This window comes from Oncorhynchus tshawytscha, linkage group LG15 (assembly GCF_018296145.1).
Source record: "Oncorhynchus tshawytscha isolate Ot180627B linkage group LG15, Otsh_v2.0, whole genome shotgun sequence".
NCBI lineage: Eukaryota > Metazoa > Chordata > Actinopteri > Salmoniformes > Salmonidae > Oncorhynchus > Oncorhynchus tshawytscha.
The window spans coordinates 4,340,144-4,361,668 of record NC_056443.1 but is presented as its reverse complement, the minus strand read 5'-3'; the positions used below and the strand labels follow the sequence as shown (position 1 = coordinate 4,361,668).

The window sequence follows — 21,525 nt, the reverse complement described above, 5'->3', positions numbered from 1 at the left end:
GGTGGCTGACTAAATACTCTTTTGCCCCACTGTAATTTGTGTGGGGGTGGAAGTGTTCAATAGGTAAACTAAGATGGCCCGAGTGAAATCGAGAAATGTGTTATTTGTGCTGAGCACCACTTTGAAAGCTGTCCTAAGCACTCCTGACGCCCTATTCAGCTCAGAGTAAATTGCACCTTATCTAGGGAGAGCAGAGGAGTGGAGGTAGATGTTCTCTTTACTCAGTCATGTACCAGGCAATTTGTAATATGCTGATTCCTGCGACACCAACTCTGTTAGGCAGTGTGAGAGACAGAACTGATGAACAGTCTATATAAATGTGTGTTTGGGGTATGTGCGTGTGTGTCTCATCTTTATTGCTGTGTGCACACTGCTAACTAATGGAGTTGGGGAGCAGATGGGTGGGAGGGCTATGGTGTAGAAAAGAACCAGAGAGGCTACGCTAGAGAGATACCCAACTGTGGAATGCTACTTCCTGAAGACAGTTGATAGTGTCTGACTGGTCTAAGAGTCTGAATATAGAGAGGGCCTGTTGAGCTGATAAATACATAACTCACACAACATGCTACACACATAAAAACAGACTTCTGAAGTTACAATTCTATTCCGTGAACAGAATACTTCATGAGAGTTCTAAGGCAAGAAACTAGTTCCTGAGTGCAGCTAAAATGTCTTCCATCTGGAGACATAGTGGCCAACATGAGGCATATGGAGAAAAGGCATGTGACACATTATGTATGTGACTTGGTCAGAGTTGAAGGCCTCAGTGCAGAGAAAGGGCACTTGAATACACCATACAAAGACTGAATGGACTGACACACAACATAGGAGATGTGTCCATTGATGTCAATCAATTTTGTTTCCATTCAATGTCGTGTCAATACAACAGGCATATAGATAGATATGTTCATGTTAGATTCTTATGCATGAGATATACATCCACTGAACATAGCTGGGAAAGGAAGGAAACAGTTATGACAAAGAAAATAAAACAACAAGATATGACGCCCCATAACCCGGTATCAGAACCGGTTATATCTCACAGTCACAGATATAGAAACACGCACAAGGAAGGAGGAAGGTATTGGACATTCCAAGTATAAAAATCAACCCCATTAACAGGTGACGGCACACATTCTTTGTCCAGCCATGGATGCAGCCGCCACTGCACTGTGGGGAAGAAACATTTTATACGGTAAATGAAAAGATAGAAAGATCGAAAGGAAGAAAGACAGCTAGAAAGCAAGGGGTCATTAACAGCCATAGAGGGACAGAGTGACGTCAGCTTTGGCACCGGCCATTGGGAGGGGGACAGATGGATGGACAGAGAGGTGGACAGACGGCACAGCGCTGACAATGGAGATGTCCAGGTGTCACACTGTCACAACTTACCCGCTTCTTTAGTCACATGATGAGAGGGAGGGAGGAAGAGTACAAGGAGAGAGAGAGGAAGAGAAAGTGACGGGAGACAAAAAGTGCACAAATGTTAATGAGTTAACCCCCCCCTACCACCTTGCCCCCAAAACACACACACACACATACACACTGCCCATACATGCACGGACACATATTCAAACACACACACACACACACTGAAAAATAGAAACAGTCTCTCAAGTAGACATGTGACAAGAGCTTTTCCAAAGACTGACATTAGAACAGTAGAATGACAAGTCAAAGAGTAATATTGGTTAGCAAAAGAAAAGCCACTTTCTTCTTCTCTTTGGTCGATGCAGCTTTTTACAGCATCGCGTGCAGGCAGACGAAAGATAATGCACTTGGGGCAAGACACCTGCAATGCATTGGCTCACATTCTTCACAGGAACAAACCAGCCAAATGCCAAACATTACCCAACACATCACACATACACAACACATCAGCAATGAACCAATGAACGATCACGATATTGACCAGGCTGAAAATGTCACTGTAAATTCAGCAGGCAGTTCAATAGCATGCACTGGAAGAGAGTATCAAGATGCAAGGCGATCCACTTCCTGGAAAACTGGAGAATCGACACCAAAATAGAACACAGTCGTCATCATCATAATACCTTCTATTGATCATCTGTAACGGTGGGAAAGTTATTTGTCATGACAACTCAAAGCTCGCCGACAGAGAACACATTTGTCATTAGGCACTGACACGGTAGACACATACATTCCCAGTTGAAAGGAGATGGAACTTGCACATGAGGGAACCCCCAAGTTTTGTCGTTCATGTGTGGGTTTAAAGGAGGACTATATCTGGAAAACCAAACCAAAAGCATGAACTAAGAATCGTAGGCCTACAATGTGTGACATGAATAGACTTCCAACCCAATCAAAAGTTTGACTGTGTGTTTGGTTAGGGGGGATCCCTCTATTGTACGTCTATTCAGGTTCCTGGTCTGTATTGATCCTCTCTCTGCTGGAGAGTGGGAGTATTGGAGATGTATCTTCTATCCAGCCACATGTGGAACTGCCTCCTCTACAGGGAAAGGACTAATGAAACCAGGGATTCCTCACCAGCCACTGTGTACGGGGTCAAAGGTTGGAAACGGGATAATGATCTCTATTCAGATGTACTATAGACAGAACCTGCTGTCTGGCACATAAAATGTGTGTCTATCATAACACTTTACTATAGTAGTGTACAGTAGATTGACACAGGGGGGTGTTAGTACTGGTGTGGTACATTGCCCAGTGTTTCTAGTGACACAGATATGATTTATCTCCCACTGGCTGTGATGTGAGCCAATCGAGTATTATTGAGCGCAAGGCTGTTGTTTGTTTGGGGTGAAATGCTGTGGTGGCAGGTTTGAGGGGCAGGAGGGGGGTGTTGTGAAAGCTTACTTCTTTTTCAGACGGCGGTCTTTCTCAGCCTGAGTCCCCAGCTTCCCCACAGCCATGTCCTGACCCAGGTCTGGATCAGATACTCCTGTGAGAGAGGGAGAATGGGACGTTACTGCACTGCCTGTATGGCTCATAGAAATCATCAAGTGTAGATAGTATCCAGACAGTACTAGCAAGGAGCCACCCTTATCTCCTCTGAATCTGTACTCAACAGAGTTTATGCTTTTTCATCGTCACATAATCTACTTCACACAGATGGCAGAGTCAGAGGTGATGTTTGGGTGGTGAGGTGGTAAGTAATAACCTCTGTGACAAGTATCATCTAACATAATACAGGCAGGTTAGGGCCCTCAGATCCTCAAAAAGTTCTACAGCTGCACCGTCGAGAGCATCTTGACTGACTGCATCACCACTTCGTATGGCAAAAAGGCTAGCACAGTACAACACTGGGGCCGAGCTCCCTGCCATCCAGGATCTCTATATCAGGTAGGTTCAGAGGAAGGCCCAAAAACATTGGGCCTTTGAGACAGCTTCTATCCCAAAGACATAAGACTGCTAAATAGCCAGACTGCTAAATAGTCAATTAATGGTACCTGAACTAGCTGCACTGACTCTATCTTGCACCGACCCTACACACACCCACTAGACTATATATACACACTCACTAGACTATATATACACACCATTAACACACCCACTAGACTATATACACACTCACTAGACTATATATACACACCATATACACACTCACTAGACTACATATACACACCATATACACACTCACTAGACTACATATACACACTCACTAGACTATATATACACACCATATACACACTCACTAGACTACATATACACACCATATACACACTCACTAGACTACATATACACACCATATACACACTCACTAGACTACATATACACACTCACTAGACCATATACAATGTATACACACCATATACACACTCACTAGACTACATATACACACCATATACACAATCACTAGACTATATATACACACCATATACACACTCACTAGACTATATACAATGTATACACACCATATACACACTCACTAGGCTACATATACACACCATATGCACACTCACTAGACCATATACAATGTATACACACCATATACACACTCACTAGACTACATATATACACCATATACACACTCACTAGACTACATATACACACCATATACACACTCACTAGACTATATATACACACCATATACACACTCACTAGACTACATATACACACCATATACAATGTATACACACCATATACACACTCACTAGACTACATATACACACCATATACACACTCACTAGACTACATATACACACCATATACAATGTATACACACCATATACACACTCACTAGACTACATTTACACACCATAAACACACTCACTCAGACACACACACACACACACACACACACACACACACACACACACACACACACACACACACACACACACACACACACACACACACACACACACACACACACACACACACACACACACACTATTTGTTGCTGCTACTCTGTTCTTTGTTTACTCTTATTATTATCTATCCTGATGCCTAGTCACTTTACTTCATGTACATATACCTCAAATACCTTATTATTATCTATCCTGATGCCTAGTCACTTTACTTCATGTACATATACCTCAAATACCTTATTATTATCTATCCTGATGCCTAGTCACTTTATCCTGCCTTCATGTACATATCTACCTCAAATACCTTGTTATTATCTATCCTGATGCCTAGTCACTTTACTTCATGTACATATCTACCTCAAATACCTTATTATTATCTATCCTGATGCCTAGTCACTTTACTTCATGTACATATCTACCTCAAATACCTTATTATTATCTATCCTGATGCCTAGTCACTTTACTTCATGTACATATCTACCTCAAATACCTTATTATTATCTATCCTGATCCCTAGTCACTTTACTTCATGTACATATCTACCTCAAACACCTTATTATTATTTATTTATTTATTTTATTTTTTATTTATTTTACCTTTATTTAACCAGGTAGGCAAGTTGAGAACAAGTTCTCATTTACAATTGCGACCTGGCCAAGATAAAGCAAAGCAGTTCGACAGATACAACGACACAGAGTTACACATGGAGTAAAACAAACATACAGTCAATAATACAGTATAAACAAGTCTATATACAATGTGAGCAAATGAGGTGAGAAGGGAGGTAAAGGCAAAAAAGGCCATGGTGGTAAAGTAAATACAATATAGCAAGTAAAACACTGGAATGGTAGTTTTGCAATGGAAGAATGTGCAAAGTAGAAATAAAAATAATGGGGTGCAAAGGAGCAAAATAAATAAATAAATAAAATTAAATACAGTTGGGAAAGAGGTAGTTGTTTGGGCTAAAATTATAGGTGGGCTATGTACAGGTGCAGTAATCTGTGAGCTGCTCTGACAGTTGGTGCTTAAAGCTAGTGAGGGAGATAAGTGTTTCCAGTTTAATTATCTATCCTGATGCCTAGTCACTTTACTTCATGTACATATCTACCTCAAATACCTTATTATTATCTATCCTGATGCCTAGTCACTTTATCCTGCCTTCATGTACATATCTATCTATCTGGTACTGGTACTCCCTGTATATATATATCCATTATTGATCTGGTACTGGTACTCCCTGTATATATCTTCATTATTGATCTGGTACTGGTACTCCCTGTATATAGACCCATTATTGATCTGGTACTCCCTGTATATATCTTCATTATTGATCTGGTACTGGTACTCCCTGTATATAGCTTCATTATTGATCTGGTACTGGTACTCCCTGTATATATCTTCATAATTGATCTGGTACTGGTACTCCCTGTATATAGCTTCATAATTGATCTGGTACTGGTACTCCCTGTATATAGCTTCATAATTGATCTGGTACTGGTACTCCCTGTATATAGCTTCATAATTGATCTGGTACTGGTACTCCCTGTATATAGCTTCATAATTGATCTGGTACTGGTACTCCCTGTATATAGCTTCATAATTGATCTGGTACTGGTACTCCCTGTATATAGACCCATTATTGATCTGGTACTGGTACCCCCTGTATATAGACCCATTATTGATCTGGTACTCCCTGTATATAGCTTCATTGTTGATCTGGTACTGGTACTCCCTGTATATAGCTTCATTATTGATCTGGTACTGGTACTCCCTGTATATAGCTTCATTATTGATCTGGTACTGGTACTCCCTGTATATAGCTTCATTATTGATCTGGTACTGGTACTCCCTGTATATAGCTTCATTATTGATCTGGTACTGGTACTCCCTGCATATAGCTCTTATTTTACTCCTGTATTTTATTTTTAATCCTCATTTATTTTACTCTGCATTGTTTGGAAATGTTCGTAAGTAAGCATTTCACTGTAAAGTCTACACCTGTTGTATTCGGCGCAGGTGATAAATATAATTTGATTTGAGAAAGTATTAACCCCCTGGCAAGGCACTAAACCCTATGCTCCTGTCAGTAACTCTGGATCAGAACGTCTGCTAAACTGCCAAATGACTAAAATGTCAATGTACATGAATGACTTCTCATTAACCAAACAGTACATAGAACAGACAAGAGCAACTCATATCAGAGAGGTGCTGAGTGTAGACCAGTACCTTGGCTCTGCCCGATGGCCTCCCTGTGGGCATGCAGCTGTGCCAGTCTGGTCTTCTCCTTCTTGCCAAACAGGCGTCCGATGGAGGACTTGATGCCCTTCTTCTTGGGCTGCTTGTTGATGGAGTCCTGACTGCTGGCTACGCTGCTCAGAGCACTGGCCTCTGCCTCCAGGTTGGCAGCAATGCTGCAAACACACACACACACACACACACACACACACACACACACACACACACACACACACACACACACACACACACACACACACACACACACACACACACACACACACACACACACACACACACACACACACAGTCAAGGAAAAAGATACAACTTGGGTAAGAGATCATTTGTCTCATAAACTTCCATCAGGATGAAGAAGGTGGAGTGTGTGTGTGTGTGTGTGTGTGTGTGTGTGTTGTGTTATAAGTGAAACATACCCTCGGGCCTCGTTGTGTGAGGAGGCTGGCAGTGTGCGGGTCATGCGTACGGTCCGGGGCGTAGGAGGAGGGGACGTCTCACACTTGATGGTAGCCTTGTCCTGGCCGTCATCGTCGGTAGCCGCAATCTGACCGTGGAGAGGTGAAGAGACCTGTTAGTAGCTCTAATAAAACTAGTATAGTAACATCTCACACATCAATCTCTACAACACTGTTATTACACTATAGTCACACAATCTCTACAACACTGGTATTACACTATAGTCACACCTCAATCTCTACAACACTGTTACTACACTATAGTCACACCTCACACATCAATCTCTACAACACTGTTATTACACTATAGTCACACCTCACACATCAAACTCTACAACACTGTTATTACACTATAGTCACACCTCACACATCAATCTCTACAACACTGTTACTACACTATAGTCACACCCCACACATCAATCTCTACAACACTGTTACTACACTATAGTCACACCTCACACATACATCTCTACAACACTGTTATTACACTATAGTTACACAATCTCTACAACACTGGTATTACACTATAGTCACACCTCAGACATCAATCTCTACAACACTGTTACTACACTATAGTCACACCTCACACATCAATCTCTACAACACTGTTACTACACTATAGTCACACCTCACACATCAAACTCTACAACACTGTTATTACACTATAGTCACACCTCACACATCAATCTCTACAACACTGTTACTACACTATAGTCACACCTCACACATACATCTCTACAACACTGTTATTACACTATAGTCACACAATCTCTACAACACTGGTATTACATTATAGTCACACCTCACACATCAATCTCTACAACACTGTTATTACACTATAGTCACACAATCTCTACAACACTGGTATTACACTATAGTCACACCTCACACATCAATCTCTATAACACTGTTACTACAATATAGTAACACCTCACACATCAATCTAAACAACACTTATTACACTATAGTCACACCTCACACATCAATCTCTACAACACTGTTATTACACTATAGTCACACCTCACACATCAATCTCTACAACACTGTTACTACACTATAATCACACCTCACATCAATCTCTACAACACTGTTACTACACTATAGTCCAATAATGGCAAGGATACACCAGACCATGACAGTCATCTATAGGAAGACAGAGGTACTATGAATTTGAAATGTCTGATGTAATAAAATGAACATATCATTAGTACTGTACCTTTCTCCTGTGTTTCCTCAGATCACTGGGCTGCAGGGTGGAGGACAGGAAAGAAAAGGAAAACAGCAGTTTACAGTAAATCAGTAAGATTAAACAATATGTCCTCCCCCATACAGAAACACCTCATTTATAGTTATTGACATGGCTATCCCGATATACCATCAGGTGGGCACATGACCTGTCAATTACACATTACACCACACAATCAATTACAGTGATTTGTTGACAAAATAACCAGCTTTGCCACTATTCATTTGAGAGGTCAATAAAATCAAAGGCTCATTCTTTAAAGCCCCTGGGTATTGGCAACATTCACTCTCTGAGACCGTCTGGCTGTCTGTCTGGCTGTCTGTCTGGATGTCTGGTCTTTTATTGACCTAATGTAGACAGCACTTTTATTGACCTAACAGACAGCACTTTTATTGACCTAACGTAGACAGCACTTTTATTGACCTAACAGACAGTACTTTTATTGACCTAACGTAGACAGCACTTTTATTGACCTAACAGACAGTACTTTTATTGACCTAACGTAGACAGTACTTTTATTGACCTAACATAGAGTACTTTTATTGACCTAACATAGAGTACTTTTATTGACCTAACGTAGACAGTACTTTTATTGACCTAACAGGCAGTACTTTTATTGACCTAACAGACAGTACTTTTATTGACCTAACAGACAGTACTTTTATTGACCTAACAGACAGTACTTTTATTGACCTAACAGACAGTACTTTTATTGACATAACAGACAGTACTTTTATTGACCTAACGTAGACAGTACTTTTATTGACCTAACCTTGACTGCACTTTTATTGACCTAACGTAGACAGTACTTTTATTGACCTAACCTTGACTGCACTTTTATTGACCTAACGTAGACAGTACTTTTATTGACCTAACGTAGACAGTACTTTTATTGACCTAACATAGACAGTACTTTTATTGACCTAACAGACAGTACTTTTATTGACCTAATGTAGACAGTACTTTTATTGACCTAACAGACAGTACTTTTATTGACCTAACAGACAGTACTTTTATTGACCTAACGTAGACAGCACTTTTATTGACCTAACAGACAGTACTTTTATTGACCTAACGTAGACAGCACTTTTATTGACCTAACAGACAGTACTTTTATTGACCTAACAGACAGTACTTTTATTGACCTAACGTAGACAGTACTTTTATTGACCTAACAGACAGTACTTTTATTGACCTAACGTAGACAGTACTTTTATTGACCTAACGTAGACAGTACTTTTATTGACCTAACGTAGACAGTACTTTTATTGACCTAACGTAGACAGTACTTTTATTGACCTAATGTAGACAGCACTTTTATTGACCTAACAGACAGTACTTTTATTGACCTAACCTTGACTGCACTTTTATTGACCTAACCTTGACTGCACTTTTATTGACCTAACAGACAGTACTTTTATTGACCTAACGTAGACAGTACTTTTATTGACCTAACGTAGACAGCACTTTTATTGACCTAACAGACAGTACTTTTATTGACCTAACCTTGACTGCACTTTTATTGACCTAACCTTGACTGCACTTTTATTGACCTAACAGACAGTACTTTTATTGACCTAACGTAGACAGTACTTTTATTGACCTAACATTGACTGCACTTTTATTGACCTAACAGGCAGTACTTTTATTGACCTAACAGACAGTACTTTTATTGACATAACGTAGACAGTACTTTTAGTGACCTAACAGACAGTACTTTTATTGACCTAACAGACAGTACTTTTATTGACCTAACGTAGATAGTACTTTTATTGACCTAACAGACAGTACTTTTATTGACCTAACAGAAAGTACTTTTATTGACCTAACAGACAGTACTTTTATTGACCTAACGTAGACTGCACTTTTATTGACCTAACAGGCAGTACTTTTATTGACCTAACCTTGACTGCACTTTTATTGACCTAACGTAGACAGTACTTTTATTGACCTAACAGACAGTACTTTTATTGACATAATGTAGACAGTACTTTTAGTGACCTAATGTAGACAGCACTTTTATTGACCTAACAGACAGTACTTTTATTGACCTAATGTAGACAGTACTTTTATTGACCTAACGTAGACAGCACTTTTATTGACCTAACAGACAGTACTTTTATTGACCTAACAGACAGTACTTTTATTGACCTAACGTAGACAGTACTTTTATTGACCTAACAGACAGTACTTTTATTGACCTAACGTAGACAGTACTTTTATTGACCTAACAGACAATATTGACCTAACAGACAGTACTTTTATTGACCTAACAGACAGTACTTTTATTGACCTAACGTAGACAGTACTTTTATTGACCTAACAGACAGTACTTTTATTGACCTAACAGACAGTACTTTTATTGACCTAATGTAGACAGTACTTTTATTGACCTAACAGACAGTACTTTTATTGACCTAACGTAGACAGTACTTTTATTGACCTAACAGACAGTACTTTTATTGACCTAACAGACAGTACTTTTATTGACCTAACAGACAATACTTTTATTGACCTAACAGACAGTACTTTTATTGACCTAACAGACAGTACTTTTATTGACCTAACGTAGACAGTACTTTTATTGACCTAACAGACAGTACTTTTATTGACCTAACAGAAAGTACTTTTATTGACCTAACAGACAGTACTTTTATTGACCTAACGTAGATAGTACTTTTATTGACCTAACAGACAGTACTTTTATTGACCTAACAGAAAGTACTTTTATTGACCTAACAGACAGTACTTTTATTGACCTAACGTAGACTGCACTTTTATTGACCTAACAGACAGTACTTTTATTGACCTAACAGACAGTACTTTTATTGACCTAATGTAGACAGTACTTTTATTGACCTAACAGGCAGTACTTTTATTGACCTAACCTTGACTGCACTTTTATTGACCTAACGTAGACAGTACTTTTATTGACCTAACAGAAAGTACTTTTATTGACCTAATGTAGACAGTACTTTTATTGACCTAACAGACAGTACTTTTATTGACCTAACAGAAAGTACTTTTATTGACCTAACAGAAAGTACTTTTATTGACCTAACAGAAAGTACTTTTATTGACCTAACAGACAGTACTTTTATTGACCTAACAGACAGTACTTTTATTGACCTAACAGACAGTACTTTTATTGACCTAACAGACAATACTTTTATTGACCTAACAGACAGTACTTTTATTGACCTAACAGACAGTACTTTTATTGACCTAACAGACAGTACTTTTATTGACCTAACAGAAAGTACTTTTATTGACCTAACAGACAGTACTTTTATTGACCTAATGTAGACAGTACTTTTATTGACCTAACAGACAGTACTTTTATTGACCTAACAGACAGTACTTTTATTGACCTAACAGACAGTACTTTTATTGCCCTAACAGACAGTGACCTAACAGACAATACTTTTATTGACCTAACAGAAAGTACTTTTATTGACCTAACAGAAAGTACTTTTATTGACCTAACAGACAATACTTTTATTGACCTAACGTAGACAGCACTTTTATTGACCTAACAGACAGTACTTTTATTGACCTAACAGAAAGTACTTTTATTGACCTAACGTAGACAGTACTTTTATTGACCTAACGTAGACAGTACTTTTATTGACCTAACGTAGACAGTACTTTTATTGACCTAATGTAGACAGTACTTTTATTGACCTAACGTAGACAGTACTTTTATTGACCTAACAGACAGTACTTATATTGACCTAATGTAGACAGTACTTTTATTGACCTAACGTAGACAGTACTTTTATTGACCTAATGTAGACAGTACTTTTATTTACCTAACAGACAGTACTTTTATTGACCTAACGTAGACAGTACTTGTATTGCTCAATAGGACAATAGTGGCAAAATATAAAAAATCTTCTGAAGTCCTTAAAACATAGTAAACAAACATAGCACAGACTATCACATCCCTTTTATCTACAACACACACAAACCAAGCCAAGCTCTACGATGAAGGAGTAATGAAACCCAACCAGATAGATTATGCAACTCAATCCATCAAGGAAAGAACATCTAAATCAAGTTGAAAGAAAGGCAATACATGATTTTACAAGTGGCTGGCTAATGAAAAAAAATCTACGTCTGGCTCTCTCTCAGAGCTGCTTTTAAATCTGGTACAGGGTCATTTGAGGTTACTAGTTAACCATCAAATTGAGTTAACTTTCAGTTATAGCATAATCAAGGGCAGCTCAGGTGAAGTAGTCATATGAGGTCTATTGAAAGAGCAAGGCTGAGAACAAAGAAAGAGAGGCCAAACACAGCATACTGAATGCTGATCCCAGGTGCTTCTATTGGCCCTGTCCTGCACCACAATACAGACAGAGCCCGATACGGCTGTGGTAGCCTTCGTCAAGACTGGAATACACTCGTAAATACACCCCCCACCACACCCACAGCCCGTCCTGACCCCAGCAGCGTACCAGTGTCATGATACCCATGCGCTCCATGTCTGTGGTGCTGCGGTGGTCCAGCTTGGGGGTGGAGTGTCCGCTGGGCGGGGAGGAAGAGGCCAGGGAGGAGGCGGTGGCCGAGGCGGTGATGGAGGCTCCGGGGTGGTGCATACGGGCCAGGTTGAGACCCTCGAGGCTGACGCTGGCCACGCGGTTCTCTATCTCCTCCGCCCGTAGCTCTGTCGACTCCTTCTCTTCCTGGATCAGTCTGGGAGAGAGGGGGAGGCAGAGAGGGAGGGAGGGATTGATTAGACTTATTTCACAGCTGCATTCAGCCACTCTATATATAGAAAGCTCATTCACCCAACAGGACTCTCAGAATTCTCAGAATCCCTTGGTCCTTTGTGGTTCAATTCTCTGGATGTTCATGGAAATCTCCACTGCAGACCCATAGGGCTCCTCTTAAAGTCAAAGCCGGGAGACAAAAAGCCAGTTCATTACCCATAAACCATATAGGCACACAACACTACCTCACAACACTAATTAGTTTAGAATTTAATTCCCAAGGCTTCTGCCATCGGAGCTGAAATCGTATTCCAACTCAGCATATTCTTACCCAGAAATCACCCCGATGAGGCATGTCTCTATCGATTGTGCTTATAAGCAAAAAACAATAAAGACCTTAGGTAAATGAACAACACTTCACTTTAAAATGTCACTTAAGCTTAGGGTTGTGTGAAATAATACTTGGATAATCACCAGACAAGAAGATCAGTACAATATTAACAAGTAAGTAACAGACCTTGTATCTTGAATAAGCCTAAACCAATAAATACTGTTGTTTGATTTCAAACTGTTTCAGGCTCCCAATGTTAACCAAGTGTTTATCATCTTAATACAATAGATTATTCTGACAGCTAAGTGGGTAAATTATCAATACTTGAATAAAACTACAGTATATCAGTGTCAGCTCCTCGAAGCTTTTCTAGGAACTGTAACTGGCAGTATCTGAGGTTTGTGTTTAATTAATTTAGACAGGGCATCACACTCTGCAGACAAGAGCCAACAAGCTTCAGCCCTGAAGACCAGTGTGACCACACACATCCCTGGATATCCAATCAATTACTGTCTCATTAAATCAATTGCATTGCCACAGAAACCTGAGGCACGGAGCCCACTGATAGGATGAGCCAGCCTTAGGGGTGGAGAAAGCTAGGCCAACACCCATAAACTCTCCCTCATGTCAAGCAATAAAAGGCATATTTTACCAATCAACAATGAAGTGACCAACATGGATTAATCAAATCAATGTGTCAGTAATGTTTCCCAAGGAACTTTATCCACATAACATACAACTTGATTTACATAAAGATCAGTCACAAGGGGTGTTTCCTGGCAATGAGACCTGACCAGGAAGCCAACAGTTTTTATCTGGTCCCCAGCATGTTCTGTCCAATAACAGCAGGGTTAAAGCCAGGTAAATGTCTGGTCCCTAGCATGGTCTGTCCAATAACAGCAGGGTTAAAGCCAGGTAAATGTCTGGTCCCTAGCATGGTCTGTCCAATAACAACAGCAGGGTTAAAGCCAGGTAAATGTCTGGTCCCTAGCATGTTCTGTCCAATAAAAAAGCAGGGTTAAAGCAGGGTTAAAGCAGGTAAATGTCTGGTCCCTAGCATGTTCTGTCCAATAAAAGCAGGGTTAAAGTCAGGTAAATGTCTGGTCCCTAGCATGTTCTGTCCAATAAAAGCAGGGTTAAAGCCAGGTAAATGTCTGGTCCCTAGCATGTTCTGTCCAATAAAAGCAGGGTTAAAGTCAGGTAAATGTCTGGTCCCTAGCATGTTCTGTCCAATAAAAGCAGGGTTAAAGTCAGGTAAATGTCTGGTCCCTAGCATGTTCTGTCCAATAACAGCAGGGTTAAAGCCAGGTAAATGTCTGGTCCCTAGCATGGTCTGTCCAATAACAGCAGGGTTAAAGCCAGGTAAATGTCTGGTCCCTAGCATGTTCTGTCCAATAAAAGCAGGGTTAAAGCCAGGTAAATGTCTGGTCCCTAGCATGTTCTGTCCAATAAAAGCAGGGTTAAAGTCAGGTAAATGTCTGGTCCCTAGCATGTTCTGTCCAATAACAGCAGGGTTAAAGTCAGGTAAATGTCTGGTCCCTAGCCTGGTCTGTCCAATAAAAGCAGGGTTAAAGTCAGGTAAATGTCTGGTCCCTAGCATGTTCTGTCCAATAAAAGCAGGGTTAAAGTCAGGTAAATGTCTGGTCCCTAGCATGGTCTGTCCAATAACAGCAGGGTTAAAGTCAGGTAAATGTCTGGTCCCTAGCCTGGTCTGTCCAATAACAGCAGGGTTAAAGTCAGGTAAATGTCTGGTCCCTAGCATGTTCTGTCCAATAACAGCAGGGTTAAAGTCAGGTAAATGTCTGGTCCCTAGCATGGTCTGTCCAATAAAAGCAGGGTTAAAGCCAGGTAAATGTCTGGTCCCTAGCATGGTCTGTCCAATAACAGCAGGGTTAAAGCCAGGTAAATGTCTGGTCCCTAGCATGTTCTGTCCAATAAAAGCAGGGTTAAAGTCAGGTAAATGTCTGGTCCCTAGCATGGTCTGTCCAATAACAGCAGGGTTAAAGTCAGGTAAATGTCTGGTCCCTAGCCTGGTCTGTCCAATAACAGCAGGGTTAAAGTCAGGTAAATGTCTGGTCCCTAGCATGGTCTGTCCAATAACAGCAGGGTTAAAGTCAGGTAAATGTCTGGTCCCTAGCCTGGTCTGTCCAATAACAGCAGGGTTAAAGTCAGGTAAATGTCTGGTCCCTAGCATGTTCTGTCCAATAACAGCAGGGTTAAAGTCAGGTAAATGTCTGGTCCCTAGCATGGTCTGTCCAATAACAGCAGGGTTAAAGCCAGGTAAATGTCTGGTCCCTAGCATGTTCTGTCCAATAAAAGCAGGGTTAAAGTCAGGTAAATGTCTGGTCCCTAGCATGTTCTGTCCAATAAAAGCAGGGTTAAAGTCAGGTCCCTAATGTTCTGTCCATGTTAAAGCTGGTAAATGTCTGGTCCCTAGCATGTTCTGTCCAATAACAGCAGGGTTAAAGCCAGGTAAATGTCTGGTCCCTAGCATGTTCTGTCCAATAACAGCAGGGTTAAAGCCAGGTAAATGTCTGGTCCCTAGCATGTTCTGTCCAATAAAAGCAGGGTTAAAGTCAGGTAAATGTCTGGTCCCTAGCATGTTCTGTCCAATAACAGCAGGGTTAAAGCCAGGTAAATGTCTGGTCCCTAGCATGTTCTGTCCAATAAAAGCAGGGTTAAAGTCAGGTAAATGTCTGGTCCCTAGCATGTTCTGTCCAATAAAAGCAGGGTTAAAGTCAGGTAAATGTCTGGTCCCTAGCATGTTCTGTCCAATAACAGCAGGGTTAAAGCCAGGTAAATGTCTGGTCCCTAGCATGTTCTGTCCAATAAAAGCAGGGTTAAAGTCAGGTAAATGTCTGGTCCCTAGCATGTTCTGTCCAATAAAAGCAGGGTTAAAGTCAGGTAAATGTCTGGTCCCTAGCATGTTCTGTCCAATAAAAGCAGGGTTAAAGTCAGGTAAATGTCTGGTCCCTAGCATGTTCTGTCCAATAACAGCAGGGTTAAAGCCAGGTAAATGTCTGGTCCCTAGCATGTTCTGTCCAATAAAAGCAGGGTTAAAGTCAGGTAAATGTCTGGTCCCTAGCATGTTCTGTCCAATAACAGCAGGGTTAAAGCCAGGTAAATGTCTGGTCCCTAGCATGTTCTGTCCAATAAAAGCAGGGTTAAAGTCAGGTAAATGTCTGGTCCCTAGCATGTTCTGTCCAATAACAGCAGGGTTAAAGTCAGGTAAATGTCTGGTCCCTAGCATGTTCTGTCCAATAACAGCAGGGTTAAAGCCAGGTAAATGTCTGTTCCCTAGCATGGTCTGACCGATAATAGTAGGTTTAAGTTCAAGTAAATGTCTGGTCCCTAGCATGGTCTGTCCAATAACAGCAGGGTTAAGGTCAGGTAAATGTCTAGTCCCTAGCATGGTCTGTCCAATAAGAGCAGGGTTAAGGTCAGGTAAATGTCTGGTCCTTAGCATGGTCTGTCCAATTACAGCAGGGTTAAAGTCAGGTAAATGTCTGGTCCCTAGCATGTTCTGTCCAATAACAGCAGGGTTAAAGCCAGGTAAATGTCTGGTCCCCAGCATGTTCTGTCCAATAAAAGCAGGGTTAAAGCCAGGTAAATGTCTGGTCCCTAGCACGTTCTGTCCAATAACAGCAGGGTTAAAGCCAGGTAAATGTCTGGTCCCTAGCATGGTCTGTCCAATAACAGCAGGGTTAAAGCCATAAAGCCAGGTAAATGTCTGGTCCCTAGCATGGTCTGTCCAATAACAGCAGGGTTAAAGCCAGGTAAATGTCTAGTCCCTAGCATGGTCTGTCCAATAACAGCAGGGTTAAGGTCAGGTAAATGTCTAGTCCCTAGCATGGTCTGTCCAATAAGAGCAGGGTTAAGGTCAGGTAAATGTCTGGTCCTTAGCATGGTCTGTCCAATTAGAGCAGGGTTAAGGTCAGGTAAATGTCTAGTCCCTAGTATGGTCTGTCCAATAAGAGCAGGGTTAAAGTCCCGTACCGTATCTCTTTGTTAATGGCGTCCAGCTGCTCCTGCAGCATCATGGCTAGGGTCTGGGCGTCTGAGTGACCGCCGGGGGACAGCAGGTCCATGGAGCTGAACATGGTCTCCCGGTCATCGTCATCAATGTCCGACATGTCAGACATCTCACTCTCAAAGGGGTGGCTACCCAGGATGCCTAACTGCTGAGAGCGCCACTCGTGCTCCCCCAGTGACTTAGCCTGTAGGGGAGGGAGGGTTTACAGATACAGAAGTGTGCAGTAATCAAGGGAAGTGTACACTAATCAAGGGAAGGGAGTGTTCTTGAGGTAATCCTGGTAAAACATCATGGGCAGGATGACATAACTGTAGAGAGATGTGAAAGTTTAATGTGAAGAGACTTGAATATGTTTTTGCACTGTACAAATATTACAGCACACATCATGATTAATGCATTCAATGCAGTATTTTGGTTTTATAAAATAATTGGCTAAGCTGTCAGCTTCAGGGAGCTTAAAATGTCTCTACTAATTCTCCTTTCATCAGACAAAATAATGAGGCTTGACTTTTAATACGTCCCAAAGTATCTCAACAAGCCATTAAAGAGTTTTTAATAAAAATAAAAATATGCTAAAACATGCTTCTAAGATTACTGCTGAATGTCAGTATTTATCTCCAGGTTATTGCAGTCTTCAATCCCGAGACACTATAACAGTAGCACTTTATAACAATGATCCTCAAAGGCAATGCTAACCAATCACAACCATCTCCAACAGTTTTCCCTCTGTCATGCTAATGCTAACCAATCATACCCATCTCCAACAGTTTTCCCTCTGTCATGCTAATGCTAACCAATCATACCCATCTCCAACAGTTTTCCCTCTGTCATGCTAATGCTAACCAATCATACCCATCTCCAACAGTTTTCCCTCTGTCATGCTAATGCTAACCAATCATACCCATCTCCAACAGTTTTCCCTCTGTCATGCTAATGTTAACCAATCATACCCATCTCCAACAGTTTTCCCTCTGACATGCTAATGCTAACCAATCATACCCATCTCCAACAGTTTTCCCTCTGACATGCTAATGCTAACCAATCATACCCATCTCCAACAGTTTTCCCTCTGTCATGCTAATGCTAACCAATCATACCCATCTCCAACAGTTTTCCCTCTGTCATGCTAATGCTAACCAATCATACCCATATCCAACAGTTTTCCCTCTGACATGCTAATGCTAACCAATCATACCCATATCCAACAGTTTTCCCTCTGACATGCTAATGCTAACCAATCATACCCATCTCCAACAGTTTTCCCTCTGACATGCTAATGCTAACCAATCATACCCATCTCCAACAGTTTTCCCTCTGTCATGCTAATGCTAACCAATCATACCCATCTCCAACAGTTTTCCCTCTGACATGCTAATGCTAACCAATCATACCCATCTCCAACAGTTTTCCCTCTGTCATGCTAATGCTAACAGTCTGGCTCCATGCAACCATGTATGTCATACAGACCTGAGTTCAAAGACTTTATCTGTACTTGTTTAAGCTCTCCTGGCTTAATGGATAGAATAGACCTGGTACTGCCTCTACCTCAGCCAGGGCTGACCAGAGAGAGACTAGTTCCTGACCTTGCTCTCGTCCCTGTGGAGACCCATGCGTCCTCTCCTGGGCCTGCGGATGACCTTGGCTGACCGGTAGTGGTCTGACTGGGTCTCAGCCAGGGAGCCAAGGGAGAAACGGAGCTCCCCCGACGTGTCCAGGTGAGACCTGATAGATAGATAGATAGATAGATAGATAGATAGATAGATAGATAGATAGATAGATAGATAGATAGATAGATAGATAGATAGATAGATAGATAGATAGATAGATAGATAGATAGATAGATAGATAGATAGATAGATAGATAGATAGATAGATAGATAGATAGATAGATAGATAGATAGAGCGAGACAGAACACGCATGTCAGTCACCGTAACATCAACTTTGTTCAAACTGAAGGCAGTATTGAAATTGCAGATATTGTGCAAAGAATAATACCAAAACCAAGAGGATCTGGTTGTTTAAAATGGCCTGCTTGTTTATCTAGTCGGAAGACAATGTTGTGACGCATCATGCAATTTGTAAGGAATCAACAGTCAGTGCTTGTGTGGTTTTCAACCGGTGGCAAATTGCTTTTCTAATGAGTTGTGACTAAAGAGGACAATCAGCAGATCATGACAGCTGCTGTCATCACAGAACTCCAGCCCAGTTATTTGGACTTTATCACACATTTTGTCAGTGGAAAAATAAAAGTAATCCCCCAACCAACCAACCACACACACACACACACACACACACACACACACACACACACACACACAAAAGAGAGTACCAAACATTAATGACACCTGCTCTTTCCATGACATAGAATGACCTGGTGAATCCAGGTGAAAGCCATGATCCCTTCAAATCAGTGTAGATGAAGAGGAGTAGACAGGTTAAAGAAGGATTTTTAAGCCTTGAGACAATTGAGACATGGATTGTGTATGTGTTCCTTGTGTGCCAATGGGCAAGACAAAATATTTAAGTGCAATGGAACAGGATATGGTAGTAGGTGCCAGGGGCACTGGTTTGTGTCAAGAACTGCAACTGTGCTGGGTTTTGTATCAAGAATGGTGTGTATCAAGAATGGTCCACCACCCAAAGGACATCCAGCCAACTTGAAAAAACTGTGAGAAGCATTGGAGTCAACATGGGCCAGCATCCCTGTGGAATGCTTTCGACACCTTGTAGAGTCCATGCAACTCAATATTAGGAAGGTGTTCATAATGTTTTGTACACTCAGTGTATATATATATATACACACACACACACACACACACACACACACACACACACACACACACACAGTCCTACAAACTCACCCATACCGTGACAGAGTGGGTTCTGTGAGTGAGCCTGTTCTCAGTCGGAACTGGTCCAACTCTGATCTCAGCTTGTCTATCTCATCTGCCAGATGAGTCTGGAGGGAAGCCGGGAAACAGGGACAACTTGAGGTGTACAGAAAACCTTGTGAAGTTTCTTATTCATTACCGTAAAACCCTGGATTTCAATTTCAATCTCCACAACATGATTGGACAGCACTTGCTCGTCAGTTCTCGTACTCTGCCTGGTTATGGATTTCTATCTCACTATCTGAACCGAGAGCAACGGTTTCTTGTGAATATTCAATGGAGAAGATGATAACAAATTAAACCCAAAGTCCAACACCCAGATCATTATTTATCTATTAAAAAGCACTTTATTAAACCAACCTCATGTAAAATTCAAAACTGAGGGAGAGAAAAATGTAATAACTTCTGATCCGGGGGGACGTACTTTTTCATGGATTGAATCCTCGTACTGTTTTCTGTAGCCTTCCGAGTCTTGTATTAAAACGTTCTGAAATGGAAAGAGAAGTATTCCAGTCAATCTATGGACATTTGCTCAAATTCATCTGAAATAAAACTTTAGGACATATTGGTATTGATGTGGTCTCCATGTTTAACCTTCTCTTCCAGAGCAGCCATCCTCTCTTTCAGGTGGAGCTGAAGACGTTCGTTGGACTCTGTGAGAAGTCTGTCCACCGTGTCCGACAGGCGCTTGTTGTGTTCCTCGTTCATCTTTTCTCTCTGCCGAGCCTGAGGGGGACAAAAAATACAAACTGTGTGACTTTCAAAAGCAGAAGCTTGACAGTATGTCTTACCACACGAGTGCATTTTCTAACCACTCTAATGTTGTAAAATATTGAAACAAGTCATCTGGATAATGCAAAGTCATTCTCTTAAACATCTATGAGCAGCAGGTGCAATGAAGCCAGGCTGTGATGGGCAGAATGTAGCTTAATCTAGCATACTAGCCTTATGGCAGCTAGCATGCTAGGCTGCCCATGGTCAGTGAATAGGTGGAATGTAGCATCATGTAGCATAACCTAGCCTAGCATGTTATCATAGTCCCCTGGGGGTGACTCACTCTGAGCAACTCCTGGTGCTTCTCCTCCAGCTGGCCCTCCAGGTGCCTCATGCGTTCCTCAATACTGCCGTGACGCTCCTCTGCCTGCAGGGGCCACCACACAGACAGGGGTGGGGGGAGAGAGAAAAGGGGGCAGGGGGCACAGTGACCCGCCAGTTTAGCAGCCATGGAGGGCAACACAGACACATAATGCAGGGGCAACAAGACAAGACAGAGCCAAAAGCCTCTACTCCTCCAGTCTCAGATGGAACAGATA

At 41.3% G+C, this 21,525-nt stretch overlaps 1 protein-coding gene across 11 annotated transcripts in view; it reads right to left on the bottom strand.

Moving 5' to 3' along the window:
• Nucleotides 1–21,525, bottom strand: part of LOC112247727 (liprin-alpha-2-like) — a 227,278-nt gene that overhangs the window by 24,721 nt on the left and 181,032 nt on the right. For 8 of the 11 annotated variants that reach the window (XR_006078905.1, XR_006078906.1, XM_042297965.1 and 5 more), the window contains exons 10-20: nt 21,270–21,353; nt 20,807–20,938; nt 20,637–20,699; nt 20,183–20,280; nt 18,904–19,042; nt 17,284–17,504; nt 12,702–12,939; nt 8,215–8,244; nt 6,960–7,087; nt 6,516–6,700; nt 2,836–2,920 (exon numbers count right to left, since the gene is read on the bottom strand). Coding sequence is in view for 9 of the 11 variants with exons in the window: in XM_042297965.1 (XP_042153899.1) it covers nt 2,836–2,920; nt 6,516–6,700; nt 6,960–7,087; nt 8,215–8,244; nt 12,702–12,939; nt 17,284–17,504; nt 18,904–19,042; nt 20,183–20,280; nt 20,637–20,699; nt 20,807–20,938; nt 21,270–21,353 (1,403 nt within the window). In the remaining 2 variants the exon portion in view is untranslated. The remainder of the gene's footprint in view (nt 1–2,835; nt 2,921–6,515; nt 6,701–6,959; nt 7,088–8,214; nt 8,245–12,701; nt 12,940–17,283; nt 17,505–18,903; nt 19,043–20,182; nt 20,281–20,636; nt 20,700–20,806; nt 20,939–21,269; nt 21,354–21,525) is intronic. The other 3 variants (XM_042297967.1, XM_042297960.1, XM_042297963.1) reach the window with 1 other exon arrangement.